This window comes from Anabrus simplex, chromosome 6 (assembly GCF_040414725.1).
Source record: "Anabrus simplex isolate iqAnaSimp1 chromosome 6, ASM4041472v1, whole genome shotgun sequence".
In the NCBI taxonomy this organism is placed as follows: domain Eukaryota; kingdom Metazoa; phylum Arthropoda; class Insecta; order Orthoptera; family Tettigoniidae; genus Anabrus; species Anabrus simplex.
In genome coordinates, this window is record NC_090270.1 from 351,288,491 (window position 1) to 351,314,320 (window position 25,830).

The 25,830-nt window shown below is 40.8% G+C and overlaps 1 protein-coding gene across 1 annotated transcript in view; it reads right to left on the reverse strand.

Moving 5' to 3' along the window:
• Positions 1-25,830, reverse strand: part of LOC136875817 (gastrula zinc finger protein XlCGF8.2DB) — a 157,246-nt gene that overhangs the window by 118,242 nt on the left and 13,174 nt on the right. The window contains exon 2 of the mRNA XM_068228186.1: positions 19,227-19,291. Within this exon, the coding sequence (XP_068084287.1) occupies positions 19,227-19,283 (57 nt within the window). The 5' untranslated portion in view covers positions 19,284-19,291. The remainder of the gene's footprint in view (positions 1-19,226; positions 19,292-25,830) is intronic.

The following is a 25,830-nucleotide window of genomic DNA, read 5'->3' on the forward strand; positions in this document are numbered from 1 at the left end:
TTGATAGCTGTTGCAATTTCTTTGTTCCACCAAGGAATGAATTTTTGGCGAGGAGGCCCTGAGAAGGAAGGAATGGACTCCTCAGCAGCATCAAGGATAACTTGTGTTATGTAAGTTATTTTGCCGTCTACGGTCCGCGTGGTATCGATGTTAAAGACAGCTAGGGATGTGAACTTAGGGCAATCAGCATGTTTAAGAATACACCGAGGGGGAGCCTCTATGGATTATTGTTTCATAAAAGTATTGCAGTACATTGGTATAATTAAATATGGGTATGTATTTCCAAGTACTTGCAGCAAGCGCTCGGCAAATATCAACGGAAGTTCAAAAATAAAGGAAGCGAAAAAACTCCCAGTAATATGTGCTGGTATAGCGCACAGAGAACTTAGCAAAGCAGAGCGCAGGGAAACGTGTAGAATGGAGTAATGGCACTATTCAAATGTCATGCTTCAAATAACCACAATCAGTGCAGAACATATCCTAAGTCATGTGCCGATTGCAATTATGGGCCTTTTCCCAAGAGGAATTTCCGTGGTAGGTACATATTAAGCAAAACGAAAGGGAACACAAAAATAAGAACTCCCAAAAGCACAGGTTTAGAAAAGATGAACATATATATTGAAACAACTCCAAAAGAATAACAAATGTTTACACAACAGAGAGTAAAAACCGGATCGTTTGATGCACCATAGAAAAGGGGAATCATACAAGTTATTGACAAATCTTAATTTGGTTCATACAGGCACTAAAAAGGGTAATCACACTAATCACAATAAATCTTTGGTATACTCAGGTACAAGATAAGGGCCATAGGAATAAATTAATGTTCTCATTACATTCAAGTTCCAATATGACAACGTACACATAAATGCTGCGCAAAAAACAGCAAGAAATTTTGAAAAAGAACAAGTAAAAATTACGCAAGTTAAAGGGAACTTTCCAGTACCTAAAATGGTACGCAATAAAACGACATTATATCCCCCAAAACCTAACACACACTTGTTTAAGACAGGAAGATACTGGAACATTCCAAATGTAAACAGCAGACGCAGTGCGAAATTGGCAGAGCACAATGTTACCAAATTTCATTAGCAAATTATAAGAAAATACGAATGGGAGACGAAAAGGAGCATGGAAAGAGGAACAGGAAAAGAAAACCAAGAAACAAACAGCGGGGAAAGGGAAATGATCAGGCTGTCAAGTCCCACTTCAAAACAAGGGAAGGCAAAGTTCATGCATAACACTTAGAAGCTGAGGGTCAACATGATATCGCTAGTCCAGTACACTTCCTCCTTCACATTTCCACCACAAGTCTAAAACCAATAGTTTGGCACGGCGCAATTAGTAGAGTCCTGAAGGGACTAGAGTTCAAAATCCAAGCATTAGCCAAGCCCATATGGAGAAAGAGAGGGCATAAATTGAATGGATGACAATAATAATAATAAAGGTCTGCTCACCCAGTACGTAAAGAAGAGTGAAGTAAAAATTGAAATGCACACGGTCCAGCCGCGTACACTGCTCAAGCTCTCACTGCCGATCACAACATGTCAATCACACCTGATCGCCGAACAGGAGAAAGCGGCCAGTATATATACGGAAGCGAAGCGAGCTCGAGAAAACACTAGAACCGGGTGACGTCACGGTGATAGCGCGTGGAGGGAGAACAGTCCAAGCAGTGGTGAGACAGACTTGTAAGCAGAAAGTTTGTGAAGCAGCGCAGTATAATGTGCACCAAAATCGGAGCGGAGAAGTATGCACAAGGTAAGCGAAGTTGAGCTCGTAACATACTCCCACCACCAGAAGAAATCCGAAGGATCGGTGTCCAAAGTTGACGAGACGGCACGATGACAGCTGAGAGTGGTGAAAGCAGTACAGGAGATCCAAAATGAAGAGTGGCGGAGATCCGACGACGGTAGAAACGACGACAGCCGAAGACGCAGAACTGACGAAACGTAAAAATGAAGACAGGAGAAGCGGCAGGTCCCACGAAGTCCGAAGGAGGCGCCATCTCAGGGACAGGCAGGATGATGCAGCATAATAGGAAAGAAAAAAAATAAAGAGAATAAGTAACAAGAGAGAATAAAGGAAGAAAAGGGAGAAAAGGACGGGGGGGGGGGGGAGGAGAGAGCAAGGGAACGAACTGGATAATTTTAGTAATAAAACATGATTATCTAGTGCTCTGGATGACAATTTGACAAAAGGAAATTACAATATTCATCAATAATATATCCCGAAGGGATAACAAACAAACAAAAAAAAAAGCTTAGTTATAAGAGGGGGAGGATCAGGCATGAAAATTTAGGCAGTGGGAGGTGAGCTGGGTGAGCAGAGGCAAAAAAAACAAGAAATATGAAGGAAAGAAAGTGATAGACAGCAAAATAACACCACTGAACCAAGGAGATAAAGAAAATGATAACAGAGCTGATCAATCCCCATCTCCCGCCGTACCAAAAAAAAAGGGAAAATAGGGATTAGGTATGGAACGGTTTGAGTCGAGAGAAATGAGCCTTTCGGAGGTCAGTAGGGGATTCCACAGACTGGAGCTGAGCGGTATTAGGCGAGGGAAAAGAAAGAATACGGAAGGGACCCATCCAACGAGGGGAGAGTTTAGCAGAAATATGCTGAGGTGTAGAGCTGAGGGGGTGATTTTTAAGAAGAACTAGATCAAACAATTTAAATTTAGAAGGTAAGACACGAGAATTACACAGTTTCTTATGAACTTTGCTGGCCTGAAGGAGCTTTTGATAAGCGGAATACAATTGGGAATGATCAAGACGATCGGAGGGGGCGTCCAAAAGCGAGGGTAGATCCCACGTTAGAGCAAGAGGGGTATTCAACTCACGGCCGAGAAAGAGTTTAGCCGGAGTACAACCAGTAGAGGAATTAATGGTGGAGTTGAGGGCCAGAACAAAAGAAGGGAGTTCGGTGTCCCATGATTTATGGTTATGGGAGTGGAAAATAGTTAGAAACGTTTTCAGGTTACGGTGGTAGCGTTCAATGGTATTTGCCTGAGGGTGATACGGGGAAGTGCAAACTTTTTTTATTCCGAGAGAAAAACAAAAATTATAAAACTGTCTAGAGGTGAAAATCGAAGCATTATCAGAAATGAGAACTTTAGGGAGACCAGTGATAGGAAAGATGTGATTGAACAAAAGATTAATAACAATTTGTGAAGAAATATTTCTCAAAGGACGAACAATAAGAAATTTAGAAAAACCATCTAACAGAGTGAAAATATATGAATTGGATTTAGAGGATTTGACAATAGGCCCAAAAATGTCAATGTAATACTTTTCAGACGAGTAAGTAGCAGGAGAGGCGGCATAGGAGCCGTAAGGAAGGTGATTTAACGGTTTATGTTTCTGACAAGAAGGGCAAGATCGAACCCAGGAAAAAATGTCTTTACCCATTTGCGGCCAAAAAAATTGGGAGGCAAGACGAGCATAGGTCTTAGCTCTCCTGAAGTGGCCGCCCATAGGTGAATCATGAAAATATTGAAATACCATAGATCGGAGAGTGGAAGGAAGAACCAGGCGAGGAGTAGCTTTAGGGGTAGGTTTAAAAAGAAGGAGTTGGTGATGGACCCGAAATGGGCCAGAATAATTAGGAGAAGTAATTTCTTGAGAAATTTGTTGACAGTACGGATCAAGCTGTTGATGGTGCAAGCAAGATTGAAAAGAGAGGGGAAAGTTAGTTAAAGAAGATACGGAAATAACAGAGTTAATGGGAAGGGAATCAAGTTCGGAGGGTTGAAGCTGGTGGTCATCAAAGAGACGGGAAAGAGCATCGGCGACAGAATTATTATAACCGGAAACGAATTTTAAGGAGAATTTGAAACGAGACAGGCGGAGTAACCAACGACCAGTACGACCAATTTTTGGGGCATTATGTAGGAGCCAAGAAAGAGCCTGGTTATCAGTGCTGACAATGAATTCACGATGGTCGAGGTATTCAGAAAAGTGTTCTATTGAGAGAATAAGAGCCAAGGCTTCTTTTTCGTAAGTAGAATACTTTTGTTCAACAGGGGATAACAGGCGACTAAAATAGGCAACAGGAAGCGTACGGTCATTAATAGTTTGTTGAAGGACAGCGCCAATGGCAATGTCCGAGGCATCAGTGGATAGTTCAAAGGTAAGATTAAAGTCCGGAATTTGTAAGAGGGGAGCATGGGATAATTTCGATTTAAGAAGATCAAAGGCCATTTGTTGCTGAGGGGACCAGTGAAATTTCACCCCTTTCCTTTTGAGGTTATTCAATGGATCAGCAATGGATGAAAAATTAGGGATGTACTTGGCGTAGAAGCCGACCATTCCCAAAAAGGATCGTAAATGTTTCAAGTTAGTAGGAGGGGGTATCTTATTAATGGCGGAGACACGGTCAGGATCAACAGCAATACCATCAGAGCTCAATATGTGGCCGAGAAATTTAATCGAGGTTTGGGCGATCAAAACTTTAGAGGGATTAACGGTGAGACCGACATTGCGAAGACAAGTAAGGACTTCGCGTACATGAGACAAATGTGAATGAAAATCAGGAGAAAAAACTAAGATATCATTCAACGAAAAGAAAAAGATACTTGTACATAATGTCCGCAAAAAGGGAGTCCACAAAACGCTGCATTATTTGGGAGCCGAGATTAAGGCCAAAAGGAACTTTTTAAATTGATAGAGACCATTAGGAGTAATGAACGCCGTATACCGAGAACTGAGGTCATCTAAGGGAAGCTGATTGTAGGCAGAATTGAGGTCGAAAATTGAGAAAAATTTGGAACTGGATACATGTTGGAATGCCGAATTTAATTTAGGCATCGGATAGGCGTCGTAGACGATTTTCTCATTGAGCTTCCTGTAATCAACAATAAACCTTGCAGAACCATCAGGCTTATCCACCACAAAGGCGGGTGAGGCATAATCGGAAGATGATGGAATAATAGTATTGTCTTTAAGCATTTTCTGAATCAACTGATTTAAAGCGTTCATCCGAGGAGGGCTAAGGAAATAAGGAGAAGAGCGGACAGGAGTAGAATCCACTAGATCATTATGTGCAAAAAAATTCTTAACCGTACCCAAATTAGGGGTAATAACGTCAGAAAACTCAGTGAGCAAAGCTTGAACCTGGTCGGAATGAATAGAGTTAATAGCAGGAAGTAGGGAATGTGAACGAAAAGGAAAATCAGAGATGCTAATCAACGGAACAAACTTGTCCGAAAAGGAAAAAAAAACTTTAGACTGGGCGGAATCGAGAAGAAGACCAGTATGCGAAAAAAAATCATATCCTAAGATAACCGGGAATGACAAGTCCTCAACAATCTGAAAAGTGAAAGGCCAAGAAAGGTGCTGTAGTTTAATATGTAACGAGATACTACCCAAAATTTGCAAGGGTTGATTAGAAGCTGAAAGACATCGAAGGGGAGATGGAAGATATTTCAAATGAGGATTATTGTGAGTAAATCTTTATAAAAACGGGAACTAATAAGTGACACTGCCGCTCCAGAATCGAGGAGCGCAACAGAAGGAAGGTTATTAACAGTAAGCAAAACATGACAACTCGGGGGTAAAAGAGAAATAGAATTATGAATGGATTGGGAAGATGCGGATACGGAGGTAAGCTGCGAGGAATGAGGCAGATTTTCCCTATGTGAACGCCTACTGCCTAAGGACGCGGGTGGAGGGCGTTTCCCGAAGGCGAATTAGTACATTGACAGGCAATATGGCCTGGTAATTTACAGCGATAGCAGGTTATGGGAGGACAAACACTAAGGGGGGGTACTGCAGACAAAAAGGAACGTAAGGGAGGAGCAGTAATAGGTGGGGGAGAGACGGAAGCATAGTAGGAACGATCCCCTAAAGAATGTATGGTATGTTGTTGAGCAAGATTGTAGAGTTGAAAGAGGGAAACAGGAGGGGCAAGAACATTAAAAAGCATGCGGAATGATGGGGCGGCATAAAACTGAATAATAGATATCAGTTCGGAAGTATTATATGAAATATTTAAAACATCACTATAAGTGATAATAGAGTCCAAATAGTCGTGCGCAGGTTCGTTAGGCAGCTGGTGGCGTCGGATGAACTTGGTACTTAATTTGTGACGGACTTCTAGGGGTAAGAAATAATTGTGTATCGCATGTCTCAGTTCATACCAATTTGTAAAATTGGACATATTATCCAACCAAAAGGTGGAAAAAAAATCCGTAGTTTTGGTGGACAGGAGGCCAATTAATTGGGGAAAAGAGGCAACGTTTATGTTTAAGAACGTACGAACCAAAAACAGCCAAATGGTAAGGTTTCGAGGATCTCTTGCTAATAGTTGGGGGACTTGTAATAACGACTGCTTAATGATTTGTACATTAAGTGCACTATCAACAGAGGGGGTAATAGGTACTGGGGGTTGAGAATAAGAAGGAGGGGGTGGGGCCATGTGATGTAGTAAAACGGAAGGTTTAGTATCATCAGATTGAAAATCAGGTGCGTGGGTGGATGAAGACGGGTATGGGGAGGGAGAAGACGAAGCAGAGGAAAAGGAAATTAAATTCGGTACAGGAGGGTTGGGCAATGACAAATTTGGTGGTAGCGGAGAAGATAATAATGAAGAGTCTTCCCCTAAAGGGAAGTTATCGGAAAAGCAAGCCATAAATGAAAGCACACAAGAGAATAAGGCAGTCAAAATAGGAAGTAATCTGCTACCATGTATTGCGGTACATTGGTATAATTAAATATGGGTATGTATTTCCAAGTGTTTGCAGCAATCGCTCGGCAAATATCAACGAAAGTTCAAAAATAAAGGAAGCGAAAAAACTCCCAGTAATATGTGCTGGTACGCCGCACAGAGAACTTAGCAAAGCAGAGCGCAGGGAAACGTGTAGAATGGAGTAATGGCACTATTCAAATGTCATGCTTCAAATAACCACAATCAGTGCAGAACATATCCTAAGTCATGTGCCGATTGCAATTATGGGCCTTTTCCCAAGAGGAATTTCCGCGGTAGGTACATATTAAGCAAAACGAAAGGGAACACAAAAATAAGAACTCCCAAAAGCACAGGTTTAGAAAAGATGAACATATATATTGAAACAACTCCAAAAGAATAACAAATGTTTACACAACAGAGAGTAAAAATCGGATCGTTTGATGCACCATAGAAAAGGGGAATCATACAAGTTATTGACAAATCTTAATTTGGTTCATACAGGCACTAAAAAGGGTAATCACACTAATCACAATAAATCTTTGGTATACTCAGGTACAAGATAAGGGCCATAGGAATAAATTAATGTTCTCATTACATTCAAGTTCCAATATGACAACGTACACATAAATGCTGCGCAAAAAACAGCAAGAAATTTTGAAAAAGAACAAGTAAAAATTACGCAAGTTAAAGGGAACTTTCCAGTACCTAAAATGGTACGCAATAAAACGACATTATATTCCCCAATACCTAACACACACTTGTTTAAGACAGGAAGATACTGGAACATTCGAAATGTAAACAGCAGACGCAGTGCGAAATTGGCAGAGCACAATGTTACCAAATTTCATTAGCAAATTATAAGAAAATACGAATGGGAGACGAAAAGGAGCATGGAAAGAGGAACAGGAAAAGAAAACCAAGAAACAAACAGCGGGGAAAGGGAAATGATCAGGCTGTCAAGTCCCACTTCAAAACAAGGGAAGGCAAAGTTCATGCATAACACTTAGAAGCTGAGGGTCAACATGATATCGCTAGTCCAGTACACTTCCTCCTTCACATTTTCACCACAAGTCTAAAACCAATAGTTTGGCACGGCGCAATTAGTAGAGTCCTGAAGGGACTAGAGTTCAAAATCCAAGCATTAGCCAAGCCCATATGGAGAAAGAGAGGGCATAAATTGAATGGATGACAATAATAATAATAAAGGTCTGCTCACCCAGTACGTAAAGAAGAGTGAAGTAAAAATTGAAATGCACACGGTCCAGCCGCGTACACTGCTCAAGCTCTCACTGCCGATCACAACATGTCAATCACACCTGATCGCCGAACAGGAGAAAGCGGCCAGTATATATACGGAAGCGAAGCGAGCTCGAGAAAACACTAGAATCGGGTGACGTCACGGTGATAGCGCGTGGAGGGAGAACAGTCCAAGCAGTGGTGAGACAGACTTGTAAGCAGAAAGTTCGTGAAGCAGCGCAGTATAATGTGCATCAAAATCGGAGCGGAGAAGTATGCACAAGGTAAGCGAAGTTGAGCTCGTAACAAAAGTAAGGTTGATGGGAAAATGGTCACTGTCACAAAGATCATTGTGTGTATTCCACCGAAACAGCGGAACCAATGTTCGGCTGCATAGACTTTCGTCTATGCGAGAATATGTGTTGTAACGTACACTAAAATGAGTTGGTTCCCCTGTGTTCAAAATACATAATTACAGCTCTGTTACTAATGCTTCCAGCTCTCTTCCCCGGCGGCAAGGCGTCTCAGAGCCCCATATGGGGTGAGGGGCATTAACATCTGCCCAATAAGAGGAAGGGAGGTGGAAGCTGATCTATAAGATCAGTGACATCATTTATGTCAAGAGGCTGGCCTGGTGGAAAATAAACATTACACACTGTTGCTATGACAGGCAGCAGAACGCGAACAGCTACAGCCTCCAGCAGGGCTCTTCGCTGTAGGTATCAGAGCAGACAAAAATGCCATCGCCACCCGAAGTCCGGTGAGCATAATGTAGTTCTGTCGAGTATAGTCGAAAATTTCTCAAGACTGTATGATTACCTGGTCAGAAATTTGTTTCCTGAATCCAGACTATATTCGCCGAATATTTCCTAATGAGCTGGCGCAGCTCAGCAAGATGCCCTTCATAACCGTTACAATTCCAATGTAATAGTGCCATATTGTGGGTGCTGCTATTGAAGAGAGGTGGTAGGATAATGTAATGGAATACTCATTATTTCGATTAGCACCAGTACCTTCATCCACTGACAGAAGTGAGGAGTAGGATGTTTGTACAGTTCCAATATCGATAAGATGTCAACAATACAGAATACTGTAAAGGATATTAGTCTGCTTTCCGTCCAACTTGTGAACTGTCGTGTTGAAAAACGGTCAAGTCTTTACCTCAGTCTAGTTCACTGAAAACAATTATGTTGTTCAGCAAGACCAGTACTAGTTGAAGTGATAGATCCAGTGGCTATGGTAGTCCAGAAGATGGTATATTTAATTTGTTTCTTCCTTGAAGAAAACCACAGAGAGCTGAACGTTCTTAACTGCCGAAGCGTGTCAAATGTGCCACGGGTATGTAGCATCGGGAGCTCAGAAATTGCTTGTCTCACCTTGAAAGCACACAGGACTTGTCTGGGCACAAATAAAAGGAGAACCGAGCGAGTTGGCTGGGCAGCATTCGGGAGATAGCGGGTTCCAACCCCACTGTCGACAGCCCTGAATGTATTTATCTGTGGTTTCCCATTTTCTCTTTTTTTTTACAAGTTGCATTACGTTGCGCCAACACAGACAGGTCTTATGGCGATGAAGGAACAGGAAAGGACTAGGAGTGGGAAGGAAGCAGGCATGGCCTTAATTAAGGTACAGCCCCAGCATTTGCTCGGTGTGAAAATGGGAAATCATGGAAAGCCACCTTCAGGGCCGGTGACAGCGCTCTTCCTGGTAGGAAAGACCATCAGGGTCTTGATCTCCTGGATCTTCTTCTCACTGAGATAGGTCGGACAGTTCCGAACTCAAGGAGAGTGAAGACCAGAGCAGTTAGTGCACTCGTACTATCGTTCTACGTTGCAATTTTATTTTACGTAAATAAACATCACACGAGAACACACTCACTTCCTTACATAAATTACTTTATTTACACTGTACGTCACAACACACAATTATACACAGTCGCAAATGACACTGTATACAACACTCAATAGCGGAGTACTCTGAAGTTGATTCTGACCAGTACAGATATCAACAAACGGACTCGCGCACTCTCTTGAATTACCCGCCTCACTCACTCGAGTCCAATACTCAGACTCCACCTCAGAGACCAACAGTCACTCCCAATCCATCACTTGCCTGAGTCCTAAGAATTAAGATCTAAGAACTGAGAACTCACTTCACTGACTGACAGGCCTAAGACGAAATGCTGGTTAATAGAGCAAACGCCTGAAAAGCCATACATCTAATTTTTGATCTGATTTTTGATATGCTCTATTGGTGGAAAAATATCTTAATTCCCTCCATGGGAATTTAGAATTACCATTTGGAATTGCTAGGCGGGCATTAATTCCATTGTGGAGTTTTATCTCCCGTATGCAGTTATCAGATTGTGCCACATAAGAGGCTTCTGATAAGTTCACCTGCATACACCCCAGCATAAGTGGGTAGGGTCTGACACATCCCACTCTGACGAGTCAGTGTCAGGCCTAAGACGAAATGCTGGTTAATAGAGCAAACGCCTGAAAAGCCATACATCTAATTTTTGATCTGATTTTTGATATGCTCTATTGGTGGAAAAATATCTTAATTCCCTCCATGGGAATTTAGAATTACCATTTGGAATTGCTAGGCGGGCATTAATTCCATTGTGGAGTTTTATCTCCCGTATGCAGTTATCAGACTGTGCCACATAAGAGGCTTCTGATAAGTTCACCTGCATACACCCCAGCATAAGTGGGTAGGGTCTGACACATCCCACTCTGACGAGTCTAGTGTCAGGCCTAAGACGAAATGCTGGTTAATAGAGCAAACGCCTGAAAAGCCATACATCTAATTTTTGATCTGATTTTTGATATGCTCTATTGGTGGAAAAATATCTTAATTCCCTCCATGGGAATTTAGAATTACCATTTGGAATTGCTAGGCGGGCATTAATTCCATTGTGGAGTTTTATCTCCCGTATGCAGTTATCAGACTGTGCCACATAAGAGGCTTCTGATAAGTTCACCTGCATACACCCCAGCATAAGTGGGTAGGGTCTGACACATCCCACTCTGACGAGTCAGTGTCAGGCCTAAGACGAAATGCTGGTTAATAGAGCAAACGCCTGAAAAGCCATACATCTAATTTTTGATCTGATTTTTGATATGCTCTATTGGTGGAAAAATATCTTAATTCCCTCCATGGGAATTTAGAATTACCATATATTTATACTACTCGATCAACCATCTAGAATGATCGACTTCTGGAAGAGTTCATACAACACTCTAATGGAACACACTCGAAACATCAATCGACCAGCTAGTCGAATGGGTACTCAAACTTTTGTTTATATTTACCAACACTCATGGAAACATCTACAGTACAACATTTGTAATGTCTCTACATGTATCTGGATAATAAAACCTTACAGTAAGTTCCAGAATCCTTCATATATATGAAATTATAGTACAATAAGTCTAACATACGAACATTATGGAATATTCTACCGCTTTCGACTATATGGATTTTGAAGTTAACCAATATGTATTTAAGATTATACAATTTTATACTACATATTTACAGAGAAACCATATACTAGTCATGTTTAACACTTAATAAATGATAATTTAGCATTAAATAAACTATAATTAAAATATATTAAACATACTAATTGAAGGTTTTACACCAATTACGATGTCGTACCTACGACAGTACCGAGATGTGCACTCCGCTGCACCGTGAGCTACTTTCCCACATGTACCACACACAGACTGATTCTAACAACGAGCATGCTGATAAGTCTTTAACTTTTGGGACTTGAGTGCTATTCCAACGGATGGGAACATTTTTATCAAAATTCTAAAATAAAAATCATATGTTTACGGTCAGTGCTTCGTATTTCATAGTTTGTTGAAGAAAATAGCAGTAATTTTCTAGCATTAAATACAGGTTTTTCGGTCTTGAAATTCATAGCAGATGGGCTTAAATATAGTATTGGTTCCTTTTGTGTAAAGAAATTGTTATGTCAGAAAACATTTTCTAATATTTTGAAGTTTTTCTAAAGCTGATGACCAGCAACAACTTCAAATGTATCTGTAAAAGGCTCTTGACAGAAATGCAATATATAACAAAAAGGCACATGGTACTAATAATAATACATTTAAACAATATACCTTTCACGGGCACAGCTCTTCCCCTCCTCATCATGATCATCAGTATCATTACCATTCTAAGTTAATTATAATGGGTTCCTAAATTTCAGCTTGACCTTTTTCCTTTGAAAAATAATCTGTTTTGCAATTTCTTTGCATGTTTTATGCTAGTCAAGTTATTCATGTTGTCATTTACAAGATTTTCAAGACTTGAAAGTAGTGTTTGTTCTCTTGTTTCTATTTTGTAACAGTTTGCTCTACACAGATAGGTCTTGATAGGAAGCAGCCTTAACTAAGGTACAGCCCCGGTATTTGCCCGGTGTGAAAATGAAAAAACCGAGCTTGGTAGCTGCAGTCGCTTAAGTGCGGCCAGTATTCTGACTTCAACGAGATACCATATGTCCAAATCTCTGGGATTGATAGCATCGCATAGGAGGTGGGATGTATGGCCTTGCATCGCAAGGATAGCTTGTTACCTTGTCTTTCTCTGGCAACACTGACAATTTGAAGGAGACTATGAACACACCGGTGGCAACGTCTTCACCGTTGACTTTGCGCGTAATGCGCCGGACGTGTGTCACGCCGTCGTCCATCAATTCACCGTCAGTGTTCAGAATAAGATCACAGTGGAAAATAACCCTATGAACCAGATTCAAGGTTTTGTGCTCTTCCGCTCTGATGAGGATGTCGCCAAAGTGGTCGCACTTAGTCAACCAATCGGCTTTGAGCGCAGTGCTCGTCTTCAGAAGCAAACCACATTGCGCATTTTCTTTAGATCCTCAAGTTCATCGTATACACCTTCGATGTGTCGACTGAAAAGTATCGATTTTACCAGCTTGAAATGTTGTCATCGGTTCTGGTAGCAACCAGGAACCTAGGGAAGCTGGAGCCCAGACCAATACGCTGCACTTATTCCCAAGGGGTTGCCCCCTTAGGGAATCAAATGTTAAAGACTAGGGTAGCGAACTACCCGAGGAGGATTGGAAGTTGTTTCGATGCCAAGCCCCAAATAATCCTCCCTGAATGCCACCTACTCCGATCAAGGGTCTCTGTAGCCGAACCAAGCAGCCAAGGCAATACCCACCTGGTCATAGCCAGTACTGCCCGGGGTCCGATGTTGGACGATGCCTGATACAGGAGGACTGAGGCAATGAGCTCTAGGACTCCCTTCCTCCAGTCACCCCCAATAGCATGTACCCCATAGCGAGTACAGAGCACTAAATATAGGTAAAAATAAATAAAAATAATTTATAATAAGATGTCCTTCCGGCATTCGGCTGTGCGGGGACCTGTGTTGTCACCATGGGCTTTCGAGCGTAGTCGCACACGTAGGAGGTCCATCTCCGTGCAGCACGCACATCAAAATTTGGAAATGGTCTACAACTAACCAAACATAAAAAACAATAAAAAATAAAGAGGGGACCATGGCCACATGACCCTTTAAGTCGCCTTCTACGACTGGCAGGGATTACCTGTGAATGTATTTAGCCCCTCCCATCCGTGGGAGGTCAACACATTATACCAAATCGCAATCCTGTCCATGCCTAGGTCGCCCATTTTAGTCGCCTCTTACGACAGGCAGGGGATACCGCGGGTGTATTCTATATGTGCGTCCCCCACCCGCAGCATCTCTGTATTACTGCTGATAAGTTTCCATCAGAAGCCAACCCAGAGGGATATCACACCCCTGAAATATCACCAGCACACCCATATAAATAAGAGCCTCCGTGGCTCAGGTGGCAGCGCTCCGGCCTCACACCACTGAGTTCCGTGGTTCAAATCCCGGTCATTCCATGTGAGATTTGTGCTGGAGCTTGTTTTAAAATGTGATACACTGGACAGAGTTCATGTCTGAGTCAAAACTCAATTGGGTGTAGTCATTGATCCTGCGAATGCAACTGCTACAAGACCTGTCGTCTACAAAAACAGAAACACAATCAAGAAACAACACTACTGTAATTCATCCAACATAACTACCAGCTTCAACACAGGCTCTGCCTGTCTTTCACATTTTGGTTACGGTAAACAATGTTAGGGTGGACCATAAACCTAACATTGTTTCTTAATTTAAATGGATCTATATGATGAAGTTACTACGGTAGAGAAGCCGGCACTGTGAAATGCTCAAACGTGTCTACCTGTCCATCACGGGCTAGTATTGTTGCCTCATACAGCGAGACTGTCACGCTCCTTATAACTCTAAAATGAAATAGCACCAGTCCTCGCAGAAGTGTTGCGTTTTTGGGACTTGTGGTACAACTGACACGGATGGGGATATTTCAATCGATATATAGAAACAAAAAACACAGATTCATGCTCAGTGGTTCACATTTTATAGGCTGTTCAAGGCTGTGCAGAGGTTACTGTTGTTTCGAAGTTTGTCAGGCAAGAAAATTGGAAACAAAGACAAATGAGATGATTGAAATATTTTCCCATGGTTTTTTACTTCAACTCCAAGCAAATATTGCAACTGAATTCTTCATAGCTTTATGACTATTTCCTTCCATATTTTAACACTAATTAATTCGGAGCTCCCGCACTCTGTCACGTAAACCAGCAGAAGTTACACACATATATGCAGAGGACTGATGACCTAGTTGTCCTACAACTATGTGCTGCTATTGAAGAGAGGTGGTAGGATAATGTAATGGAATACTCATTATTTCGATTAGCACCAGTACCTTCATCCACTGACAGAAGTGAGGAGTAGGATGTTTGTACAGTTCCAATATCGATAAGATGTCAACAATACAGAATACTGTAAAGGATATTAGTCTGCTTTCCGTCCAACTTGTGAACTGTCGTGTTGAAAAACGGTCAAGTCTTTACCTCAGTCTAGTTCACTGAAAACAATTATGTTGTTCAGCAAGACCAGTACTAGTTGAAGTGATAGATCCAGTGGCTATGGTAGTCCAGAAGATGGTATATTTAATTTGTTTCTTCCTTGAAGAAAACCACAGAGAGCTGAACGTTCTTAACTGCCGAAGCGTGTCAAATGTGCCACGGGTATGTAGCATCGGGTGCTCAGAAATTGCTTGTCTCACCTTGAAAGCACACAGGACTTGTCTGGGCACAAATAAAAGGAGAACCGAGCGAGTTGGCTGGGCAGCATTCGGGAGATAGCGGGTTCCAACCCCACTGTCGACAGCCCTGAATGTATTTATCTGTGGTTTCCCATTTTCTCTTTTTTTTTACAAGTTGCATTACGTTGCGCCAACACAGACAGGTCTTATGGCGATGAAGGAACAGGAAAGGACTAGGAGTGGGAAGGAAGCAGGCATGGCCTTAATTAAGGTACAGCCCCAGCATTTGCTCGGTGTGAAAATGGGAAACCATGGAAAACCACCTTCAGGGCCGGCGACAGTGGGGTTTGAACCCACTATCTCCAGAATACTGGCCGCACTTAAGCGACTGCAGCTACCAAGCTCGGTTTTTTCATTTTCACACCGGGCAAATACCGGGGCTGTACCTTAGTTAAGGCTGCTTCCTATCAAGACCTATCTGTGTAGAGCAAACTGTTACAAAATAGAAACAAGAGAACAAACACTACTTTCAGGTCTTGAAAATCTTGTAAATGACAAAATTAATAACTTGACTAGCATAAAACATGCAAAGAAATTGCAAAACAGATTATTTTTCAAAGGAAAAAGGTCAAGCTGAAATTTAGGAACCCATTATAATTAACTTAGAATGGTAATGATACTGATGATCATGATGAGGAGGGGAAGAGCTTTGCCCGTGAAAGGTATATTGTTTAAATGTATTATTATTAGTACCATGTGCCTTTTTGTTATATATTGCATTTCTGTCAAGAGCCTTTTACAGATACATTTGAAGTTGTTGCTGGTCATCAGCTTTAGAAAAACTTCAAAATATTAGAAAATGTTTTCTGACATAACCATTTCTTTACACAAAAGGAACCAATACTATATTTAAGCCCATCTGCTATGAATTTCAAGACCAAAAAAACCTGTATTTAATGCTAAAAAATTACTGCTGTTTTCTTCAACAAACTATGAAATACGAAGCACTGACCGTAAACATATGATTTTTATTTTAGTATTTTGATAAAAATGTTCCCATCCGTTGGAATAGCACTCAAGTCCCAAAAGTTAAAGACTTATCAGCAAGCTCGCGGCATTTCTTCTTAAGGTTTAGAAGCGGCGAGACAGGGTGTCTGCAGCTCTGATATGTCGCATACATCGACTAGATAACACGGCAACGTGCACTCACACGTGATTGGTGCCTGCACAACCTCAAGAGGTTGGATCTCCACTTTAACAAGTAGAGGTGTGAAAATACTGTGTTTCTGTGCAATTACCTGACAACTAGAACACTGCACTACATATGACTAGGAGAACATATGGCAATGACCGACGACGTAGGGTGTTGGAGAGAGACAAGAAATTAACATGAACCTGTTACTGCACATGCATGACATTTCACTGTTTGTGATGTTGTAATGACGTCACACTACCCTTTTTTCTTCCAAAGAGAGCATATGTCTACACCTGTGAGATTTAGGGTTGGGCAGACTGGAACAGTCGGTTGTTGTGGAACATTAGCGGCGCACGCAGTAGAGAGAACTTCGTGAGCCAAGGTGACAAACTCCGCGTCAGAAGGAATGTGCTGCTTTATTGGACGTGCTGCGTCGCTGCCTTCGTGATGTTCAAGGTGAAGCTGCATCGAACGTGAAGAAACAGTCGGAACACTGAAATTCGTGCCAAATAAGAACACTGAAAGGCTGCTTTTAGGTGAAGAATTTTTCGGTCAATATGAAATACACATAACATGGTCACTATGGAGGTACAGGTGCTTAAACGTAAGTAATCCAAGGATATTTTCACCGGTTGAATGTATCAGCCTATTTGAGAGTAATTAGGGTCAGGATCGGCACGTGAAAAAGCAGTTGGAACTCTGAAATAGGCACCTAGAAAATCATGTCTAAATGTTGTTTTTAGGATAAGAATGTTTTCATTCATTCTGAAATACGCCTCTCACAATTACACTCTAGGTGTGTTCACAAATATATCACAATGTTATTTTCACCAATTAAAAATATACTTGCACAGTTGAAGAAACATTTGTCAGTACTCTATTTACATACACAACATACAAGCGGAACACGAAAATAAAAAAGTAACCAAAAGAGGCAAAATACGAAGATAAAAATTAAACACTATATACAAGCGGAACAGGAGATTAAAAATAGAACCATACAAGCAGAACACCAAAATAAAAATTGTGGGATGTTTAAGTTTCAAATATCTCGTCATTATCCAGTTGAAGATCCCTTTGCAGACAAAATAGAACATAAATTGCATTTCACTCTGTCCAGTTTTTTCTAGTAAAAAAGTCATAAACAGGACTCGATGTGACATTATTCAAAGTTTACCATCTTTTGTATGGTATGTACTACTAGGCTTCAATGAAAACACTAATACAAAACAGAACACATTAAGTCATCTGCATGTACCGAAGGCCAGTTGCCGGTGCAACGGAACTCACAGAACAAAGAGGATACGACGGAACACTGAACACTCCAGAGCATGGCGGCACACAGTCGGTATCGACAGTCAGCCAGTGGACGAAGATCAGTGCCTAGTGGCGCTTCTGACGGGATAGTGAGTCACTGTCTCCGTCTCGCTTGAGAATGTTTTGGAACCACTGACGCTCCATGTTCCGGAAAAGCAGAACATAACTGTGCCGAAACAGGGACATAGTGCCCAACCCTAGTAAGAACGTGAGGTAACTAACCCTTCCTCACAGGAACTCCTGCGATCCTTATGAGGTTGGCTTCTGCATACCATGTTGTATAAAAATGATCAAGTTTTAAAGATAAAACATTAGGGGAAAAAAGTAGTTATATGATCTATTTTCTGTGTCACTGAACAGTATTGTTAGGGGATTTCTGAGCAGTCCCCTCAATAACTTGTTGTACTGCTAGTGAACAGACCACCGTTCCACAATCTTTGACTTCATGTCCTCTAACCGCATGCGAAGGCCACGTGCTTGTGATCACTGATCTGCTCATGTATTCAAGTGCTTTAAGTGGAGCTTAGCTGCGTATGAAAGCAACCTCACGACTGTACATGCAGTGGATATCATATTAATCATCTATAGTAATCTGTGAGAAACATTTGTACACACTATTTCCTACTCCTGCTACTGCGTGAACTAGCAATGCAGTGTCTCCATATTAATATTCTGTACAAGTAACAATATTTTCCTGGGTGCCTGGCGATCATAAATGAAGAATGTCTCCTCACTACTGCTTCACATATTGTTTGTACACACTATTTCCTACTCCTGCTACTGCGTGAACTAGCAATGCAGTGTCTCCATATTAATATTCTGTACAAGTAACAATATTTTCCTGGGTGCCTGGCGATCATAAATGAAGAATCTCTCCTCACTACTGCTTCACATAAATTTTGTACACGCTTTTTCCACTCCTCGCATTCATAAATTGCTCCATAATGATCGGACGTTCAATTGGTATCAAAGTGATCTCTTGTTTTGTTGCTAATTTCCAGTGGTTTAATGGTTCATTGTGATTTCTGTGGTGAATTTATATTATCAATATGCATTATGTGATGTGATCTCTGCTGTAACCCATGGTGTGCTTGATTTGTGTTTCTAAGCAAATATAAATGTCAGATGTTGGCTAATGACATCATAGTTTCATCAAGGCTACATTCGACAGGTTAAAGGAATGCAATGACTGTGAACTATGATTTTATACACATGACTACCCCAGTAAAATAGTCATAGCACTCAGCATTTTTTTTTCCTTTTAAAAATCATTTTTCGCCTTTGTAAAGCAAGAAAGAATGCTTGAATCTAAGATTGTTCTTTGGACATAGCAGAATTCGCCCTTCAGATTTCAAAAAAATGTTGAAACCCGAACGGGTGATGGTCAGCATCTCAACCGCACCCTAAATTCCCACTAACAGTCCCGGTAAATATGATGATGTCACCCATAAAACCTGTTACGTGGATCTTCCCATCCCTATTCACCCTAAGGCTCTGTTTCAGACCCCTTTTCCCCTCAGGGACTGGACCTCAACTGGTCTTAACTTTAGGTAACACTCATTTCTTGTGTCATCTAAATGCCTCCATGATTCTTAGTTCCTTGAAAACTTCTCATTACTTAGGCAACATATCACATGTATTCAATTAATGATTACTTACAAGATTTGAGAAGTCTTCTGTGTCTGGCTCACATTTGACAAACTGTGTCTCCTCCATAACACTTGCTAGAAACGAATGAGAATCAACATGTTAGAGAAAATTCAAATGAACGAGATCTAAATAAGGCCAAATACTTTCAGCTTAAACTTGAGTCCGATATCACTAAATAACAGCATCATTTTACAAGAAGAATTCTTCAGCAATGAATTTACTTACAGGAATAATTAGCAGAATTAAAGTGACAGAAATAAGGTTCATCAGCAATACGAATCAAAAGAGCAGAAGGGACAAGGTGAGGAAGAAACCCTGTACCATTATGTACCGGGACACCACAACTACAGAGATATACTTCAACGACAGAGTGTGACCATTGGGTACAGGGGTCGAGGATAAGAGGGAAGATGTCCAGCAACAAAAAATGTATGTCAATGACTGTATGTATACACAAACAAGCTGTAAGGAGGGCAAGAAGCAATGTTCCATTACATGTAATGTTGAGCATTCTGCACTACACACAACAGAACACCTCTATTCTTATTAATCCTAGAGCACAAACCGTCCTCATTTCTACGATGCTCTTTCGGCAACACTGGTGCATCTCTTTACGAGGTTGTGCCAGATTGGTTTCATTCTCAGTACCTTCATACATAGTTACAAGGTTTATCTGAGGATGTATTAACTGCGAGTAAATATTGAATTTTCACGACTGCATTGCAATCAAAACTCACTTTCAACCTATTAGGTCATTCATATTCATTCCCTTGGCCCAAAACGGGTTATGGCAGTAGTGCTTAGATCCTCCTAACAGAATAAACATAATGTAGCTCAATTGGTAGAGCAACCAATGCGAAATCCGGAGGTTATTGGTTCGGATCCCATTGGTGTCTGTAGTTAACATCCCTTCACGACCTAACAGGTTGATGTTACACAAACAATGTATGGTAAAGGCAAAGGCAAAGTGTTCGTCATCAGAATTAACCACTGGAGGTTAAAATCCTGGGACCCCTTGGACCACGTATTATCGTAAGGAGCACACTCAAACGCTAGGCTTCTATTATAATGTTCTCTAATTACTAACAGTAGTTAATTACGATAAGACATAAAATCAAAATCACTTTATTTGCAAATGAGGTGTCTACCTCGGTGGCAAATGGTACACTAAAATACATTATTGTCAAGCACTAAATTTTAAATTAACAAGAGAAGAAGACATTTTCCTAGAATACAATATTATATAATTTATGCTAACAATTTTTTCTATTAAACACACAGTTCATCCTTAATTAATTTATGTTGTTTATAAAATTCTACTTATAATACCTCCTGTACTTACAAACATAGTCAACTCATATACAGTATGTGAAGTTACTTCAACTACTAATCAACTGGTATAAGATTAAAATTTACATTGCATTTATTTATTTATTTATTTATATTTTACCCATTTTGGAACCTAAGTAGCATAACGACCTCGTGCGTCTTAACCAGAGTCCCTCTTGCCACAACTTTCCAGAGTTCCTGAAGGGCCTTCACAGCTACCCTAGCGGTCCCAGGGCCCTCAAAGTCTGCTCTGTACTTCACCCCTACAGGCAGTCCCCTACTTTGGCTGTCCAATCTCCATAGACCAGGGGATGGAATTAATTTATTCACACATATTTTTATTAACAATAAACTGCACGGGTCGAATGCCCTCTAACATTTATTTTCTCTGTTGCTGTTTATTCTCTTCTTGAATATCTGTACAGATTTTGGAGAAGGATCGAATACTACCCCTGGTAAAATGTTCCATTCCTTCACGCCCTTCCCATTGAATGAAAATTTACCCCAATTGTTTCTGCTACAATTCCTTTTAATTTTATACTTGTAGTCAGTTCTGCCGATGTAATTATTTTCCAACTGAAGCCTCTCACGGACTTCCCCCCATGCTCCTTCTCCTGTATAGGTTCTATATAATCCTATAGGCCTAAGTCTAGTTTTCTCCCTTTGTTGAGAAAAGTGCTTATAATGTAACGTTAACACAATTTAACACAAATGCTCCAATTTATTTACATAAAACAAGTTTACAATTCACTGCACTGACCAAGAGATACATTGTACGCCATGATCTACACCACAACCAAAGATTACACAAACAAGATAAACAGTGTTGTGTCACTTGTAATGTTCGTAGGTATGCCAGTAAGATATGACACGGCAGTCCATGGAATAAATGTGGTTCCGTAACGTCCTCCCACCTTGCAATTGTTATTTTCAATTGCAAAATACTCAGTACCACAACTGAAACACAAACACATAACACAATAAATAAATGAACACAAAAGCAAGGTCATATCAAGAGTATTCACAAATCAAGTCTTGATGGCACTTTAATTCTCCGCCCCCCTTTTGATAATTTGAATTCTTCATGTGGAGGCTTTGTCTCAGGCGAAGTGATAGTCACAGTTTCAGGCTGCTTCCAATACTCTGGAGTTGTGTGCACCTCCAATGGATAGAGACGCTGGAGTGGTCTGATCAGCTCTCCCTCAGATGTCTTCAGTTTGGCTACTCTTGCTACTTCATCCTTCCCTGGATACACTTCCACGACGACCGCGAGGGGCCAGTTGATGCGTTTTGTGGAATCTGCTCCTATTAATACCACATCTCCCACCTTGATGCTGTTGGTCTTCCTCTGGCCGTGTTGAACTAGGAGCGCCAAATATTCATTCCTGAATCTTTGTCGTAGGTCCTCACGTAGTTTCTGGAGGTACCTACAACGTTTAACATAGTCAACCTTGTCAACTGCATCCAAATCTGGAGTCTCATTTGTAGCAATACCCTGCAGAAATGTTGCTGGTGTCAAAGGCTTTAGTTCAGACGAATGGTCCGCAATGTATGTAAGTGGTCTACAGTTGATCGTCGCCTCGCAATCACACAACACAGTATATAACTCTTCATAGTACACAGAGGCTCGTCCCAAGATTCGACGCAGTAGTTCTTTCACTGTTCTGATTAGTCTCTCCCACCATCCTCCCCACCAGGCTGCTGTAGGTGGGATAAATTTCCAAGTAATCTTTCTCACAGCCCCCACCTTGATGCTGTTGGTCTTCCTCTGGCCGTGGTGAACTAGGAGCACCAAATATTCATTCCTGAATCTTTGTCGTAGGTCCTCACGTAGTTTCTGAAGGTACCTACATCGTTTAAAATAGTCAACCTTGTCAACTGCATCCAAATCTGGAGTCTCATTTGTAGCAATACCCTGCAGAAATGTTGCTGGTGTCAAAGGCTTTAGTTCAGGCGAATGGTCCGCAATGTATGTAAGTGGTCTAGAGTTGATCGTCGCCTCGCAATCACACAACACAGTATATAACTCTTCATAGTACACAGAGGCTCGTCCCAAGATTCGACGCAGTAGTTCTTTCACTGTTCTGATTAGTCTCTCCCACCATCCTCCCCACCAGGCTGCTGTAGGTGGGATAAATTTCCAAGTAGTCTTTCTCACAGCCGAGAGGGTGACAATCTCATCCCAATCCCACGCTTTCAGGGCATTATTAAGTCCTATGAAATTGGTCCCGTTGTCTGAGTACAGCACAGAAATTCTTCCACGCCGGACAATGAATCTTCTTAACGCCAGAATGAAAGCATCAGTTGTCAAAGACTGCACCAGCTCCAGATGTATCGCACGATACACCGCACAAGTAAATAATACAACCCACGCCTTTTCTCCAGACTTTAGGTACAGCGGTCCAGCATAATCCATGGCAGGACTAGTTTTCGCGTAAATATGGCAGAAATTACGAAATTGAAAAGTGAACGAACACAATTGCGCCGATTGTTTACACGTGCTGGCAATGACTTTGAACAGAAGTTAAATGCAGAACAACCCACAAGAGAAGAGGTCTCCGCAGGATTCAAGATCTTCGAGGACAAAGCTGAAAGATTATTCGTGCTCGATGAAAAAATTCGTGATGTTTGGTACGCCGGAGAGCACGAGGAAGAAGAAGAGATTGCTGCCGAATACGAAATCATGGAAGGATACCGCGAAAGGTGGTTAACCTTAAAGACCAGGTATGAGAATTTTTTGCATGATGACACACTCAGTGACAATGGGGCAAATAGTATTGCTAGTACTAGTTCTAGTAAATCCAGGAGTAAAAGAAATTTAAGATTGCCGAAATTAGAACTTAAACAGTTCGATGGAGATGTGCGCAACTGGATAGCCTTCTGGGGACAGTTCAGAAAGATACATGAGGATGACGAAATCGAGGAAGAGGATAAATTCCAATACCTTTGCCAGGCTACTGTACCCGGGACGTCAGCTAGAGAACTCGTGGAAAGTTTCCCACCCTCAGCTTCAAATTATCAGAAAGCTATAGAGCAATTAAAATCGAGGTTTGCAAGAGATGAACTTCTGATTGAGATTTACGTTCGTGAACTCTTGCAATTAGTACTTCAAAAGAGTAGCATGCTAAATGATATAAGTCTACGGAGTCTTTTTGATAAACTGGAGACCCAGTCACTTGTAATGTTCATAGATATGCCAGTAAGATATGACACGGCAGTCCATGGAATAAATGTGGTTCCGTAACACCCATCTCTTACTTAAAGTTTCCTGCCCAAGTTCCTTTAACATTTCTGATACACTACTTTTTCTCCTGAAATCCCTGTTACAAATCTTGCTGCTTTCCTCTGCACACTATCCATTTCTTTTATTAGGTATTCTTGGTGAGGATCCAAAACACTGTTTGCTTATTCCAGTAATGGACGAACCATACTTAAGTAACATTTCTCTTTTAATTCTTTGTTGCATCCTTTAAGTAGCTTCATTATGACATGTAACGATCTGTATGCTTTCCTAACAATGTCATCAACATGACCCTTCACTTGCAAATTACTTTCATATCTCACACCTAAGTATTTGCACTAGCCATCTTTTGGGATAACTACCTCATCCAAAGTACATTTAAATTCAGTTTAAAAGCTCCTGTTTATAAATGTTGTAACAGTTTATTTGCCTCCGTTAACCTTCATATTCTTTTCTTCAATCCATTGTTGGATACTCTCAAGCTCCCATTGTAATTCTGAACAATCCTCAATGTTAGTTATTTCCCTATAAACAATTGTGTCATCTGCATACAATCTTATTTTTGATGTTATATTGTTCCCTAAATCATTTGCATATATTGAGAAAAGTAACGGACCAATTATACTACCCTGTGCAATTCCCTTCCAAACTTTCTCTTCCTGTGATACATTATTTCCTACGAACCCTTGAATTTTGAAATATTCTTACCCAACGTATCACCCTTACGTCCAATCCTATTCCCTCCAATTTCCTTAATAATATTCCATATTCCACTCTATCAAAGGCTTTGGAAAGATCTATGGCTATGCAATCTAACTGGCCTCCTGAATCCAACTGATCTGATATGTCCTGCTAGAATCCCACCAGTTGTGCCTCACAAGAAAATTTCTTTCTAAATCCATACTGGCTCCTCATGAACCAATTTTTATCATCACATATCCCCCTGATGTACTTTGCTATTAAACTCTCCAGTATTTTACAAACTATACCGGTCAGGCTGCTTGGTCAGTAGTTCTCCGGTTTCCTTTTATTACCTTTTTCTTTATAAATTGGTATTATTATAGATTCCTTCCATTCCTTTGGTATTACACTATTATTTATGACATAGTCAAAGAGAAATTTTAAATACAGCACTATATACCACCCCAATGTCTTCAATACCTCCCCTGTAATTTGATCACTTCCTGCTGCTTTTCCTTGCTGAAGCAGTTGGATTCCTCTGAAAATATCTTCATTCGTGAATGAGAAACTTCTTGTTTTCCTATGTGTCTGTCCATCTTCTGTTTCAGTTTCCAACTCCTGACAATCTTCTACTGAATCTCTGAATTCCCCACTAAATAGATTTGCTTTCTCAGTATCAGTTGAATAATGTTCACCCTCTTCTCCAACCATTGTAGGAATTTGGATTACTTTTTCTTTTTGATTCCTAATATATGAATACAACTTTTTCCATTTCCCTTTGTGGCCATTACCCTCTTGAAGTATGCCATTCATATAATTCTCTTTTGCTTCCTTTTTCACTCTATTCAGTTTCCTCATTAGCTGTTTTCTAGTTTCTCCACTCTCCCTACCCTGATAATTGTGTTACGGGTGTAAATATTCTAAATATTGTAAATAATGTAGTGTTTTCTGACAACTGGGTTATGGACAAGAGTGAACCTAGGCTAGAGGATTTTGAAGGTGTGCCTGGCATAAAGGTATGGCGTAATGAATCTGGAAACATAGTACTAGTATCAGGACTTATGTTTGGTGAGGGATTTTGTCAGTATGTAGCTGAGCAGACAAACTTATACTATGAGCAGAATTCACATTCTCATAATGTATCCCCTAAAATACTAAAGTAGACTAATGTCACTAGCAGGGAAATTAAAAAAATATTTCTCTGCGTATATTGATAGGGCAGGTGAAGAAATCATATGTGAAAGATTACTGACCAGCCAATCCCCAAATAGAAAACATCATATTTCCAAAAACTATGAGCCAAAATAGATTTCAACAAATATTTACTTACCTGCATTTCAACAACTATTCAGGAAGGCCACC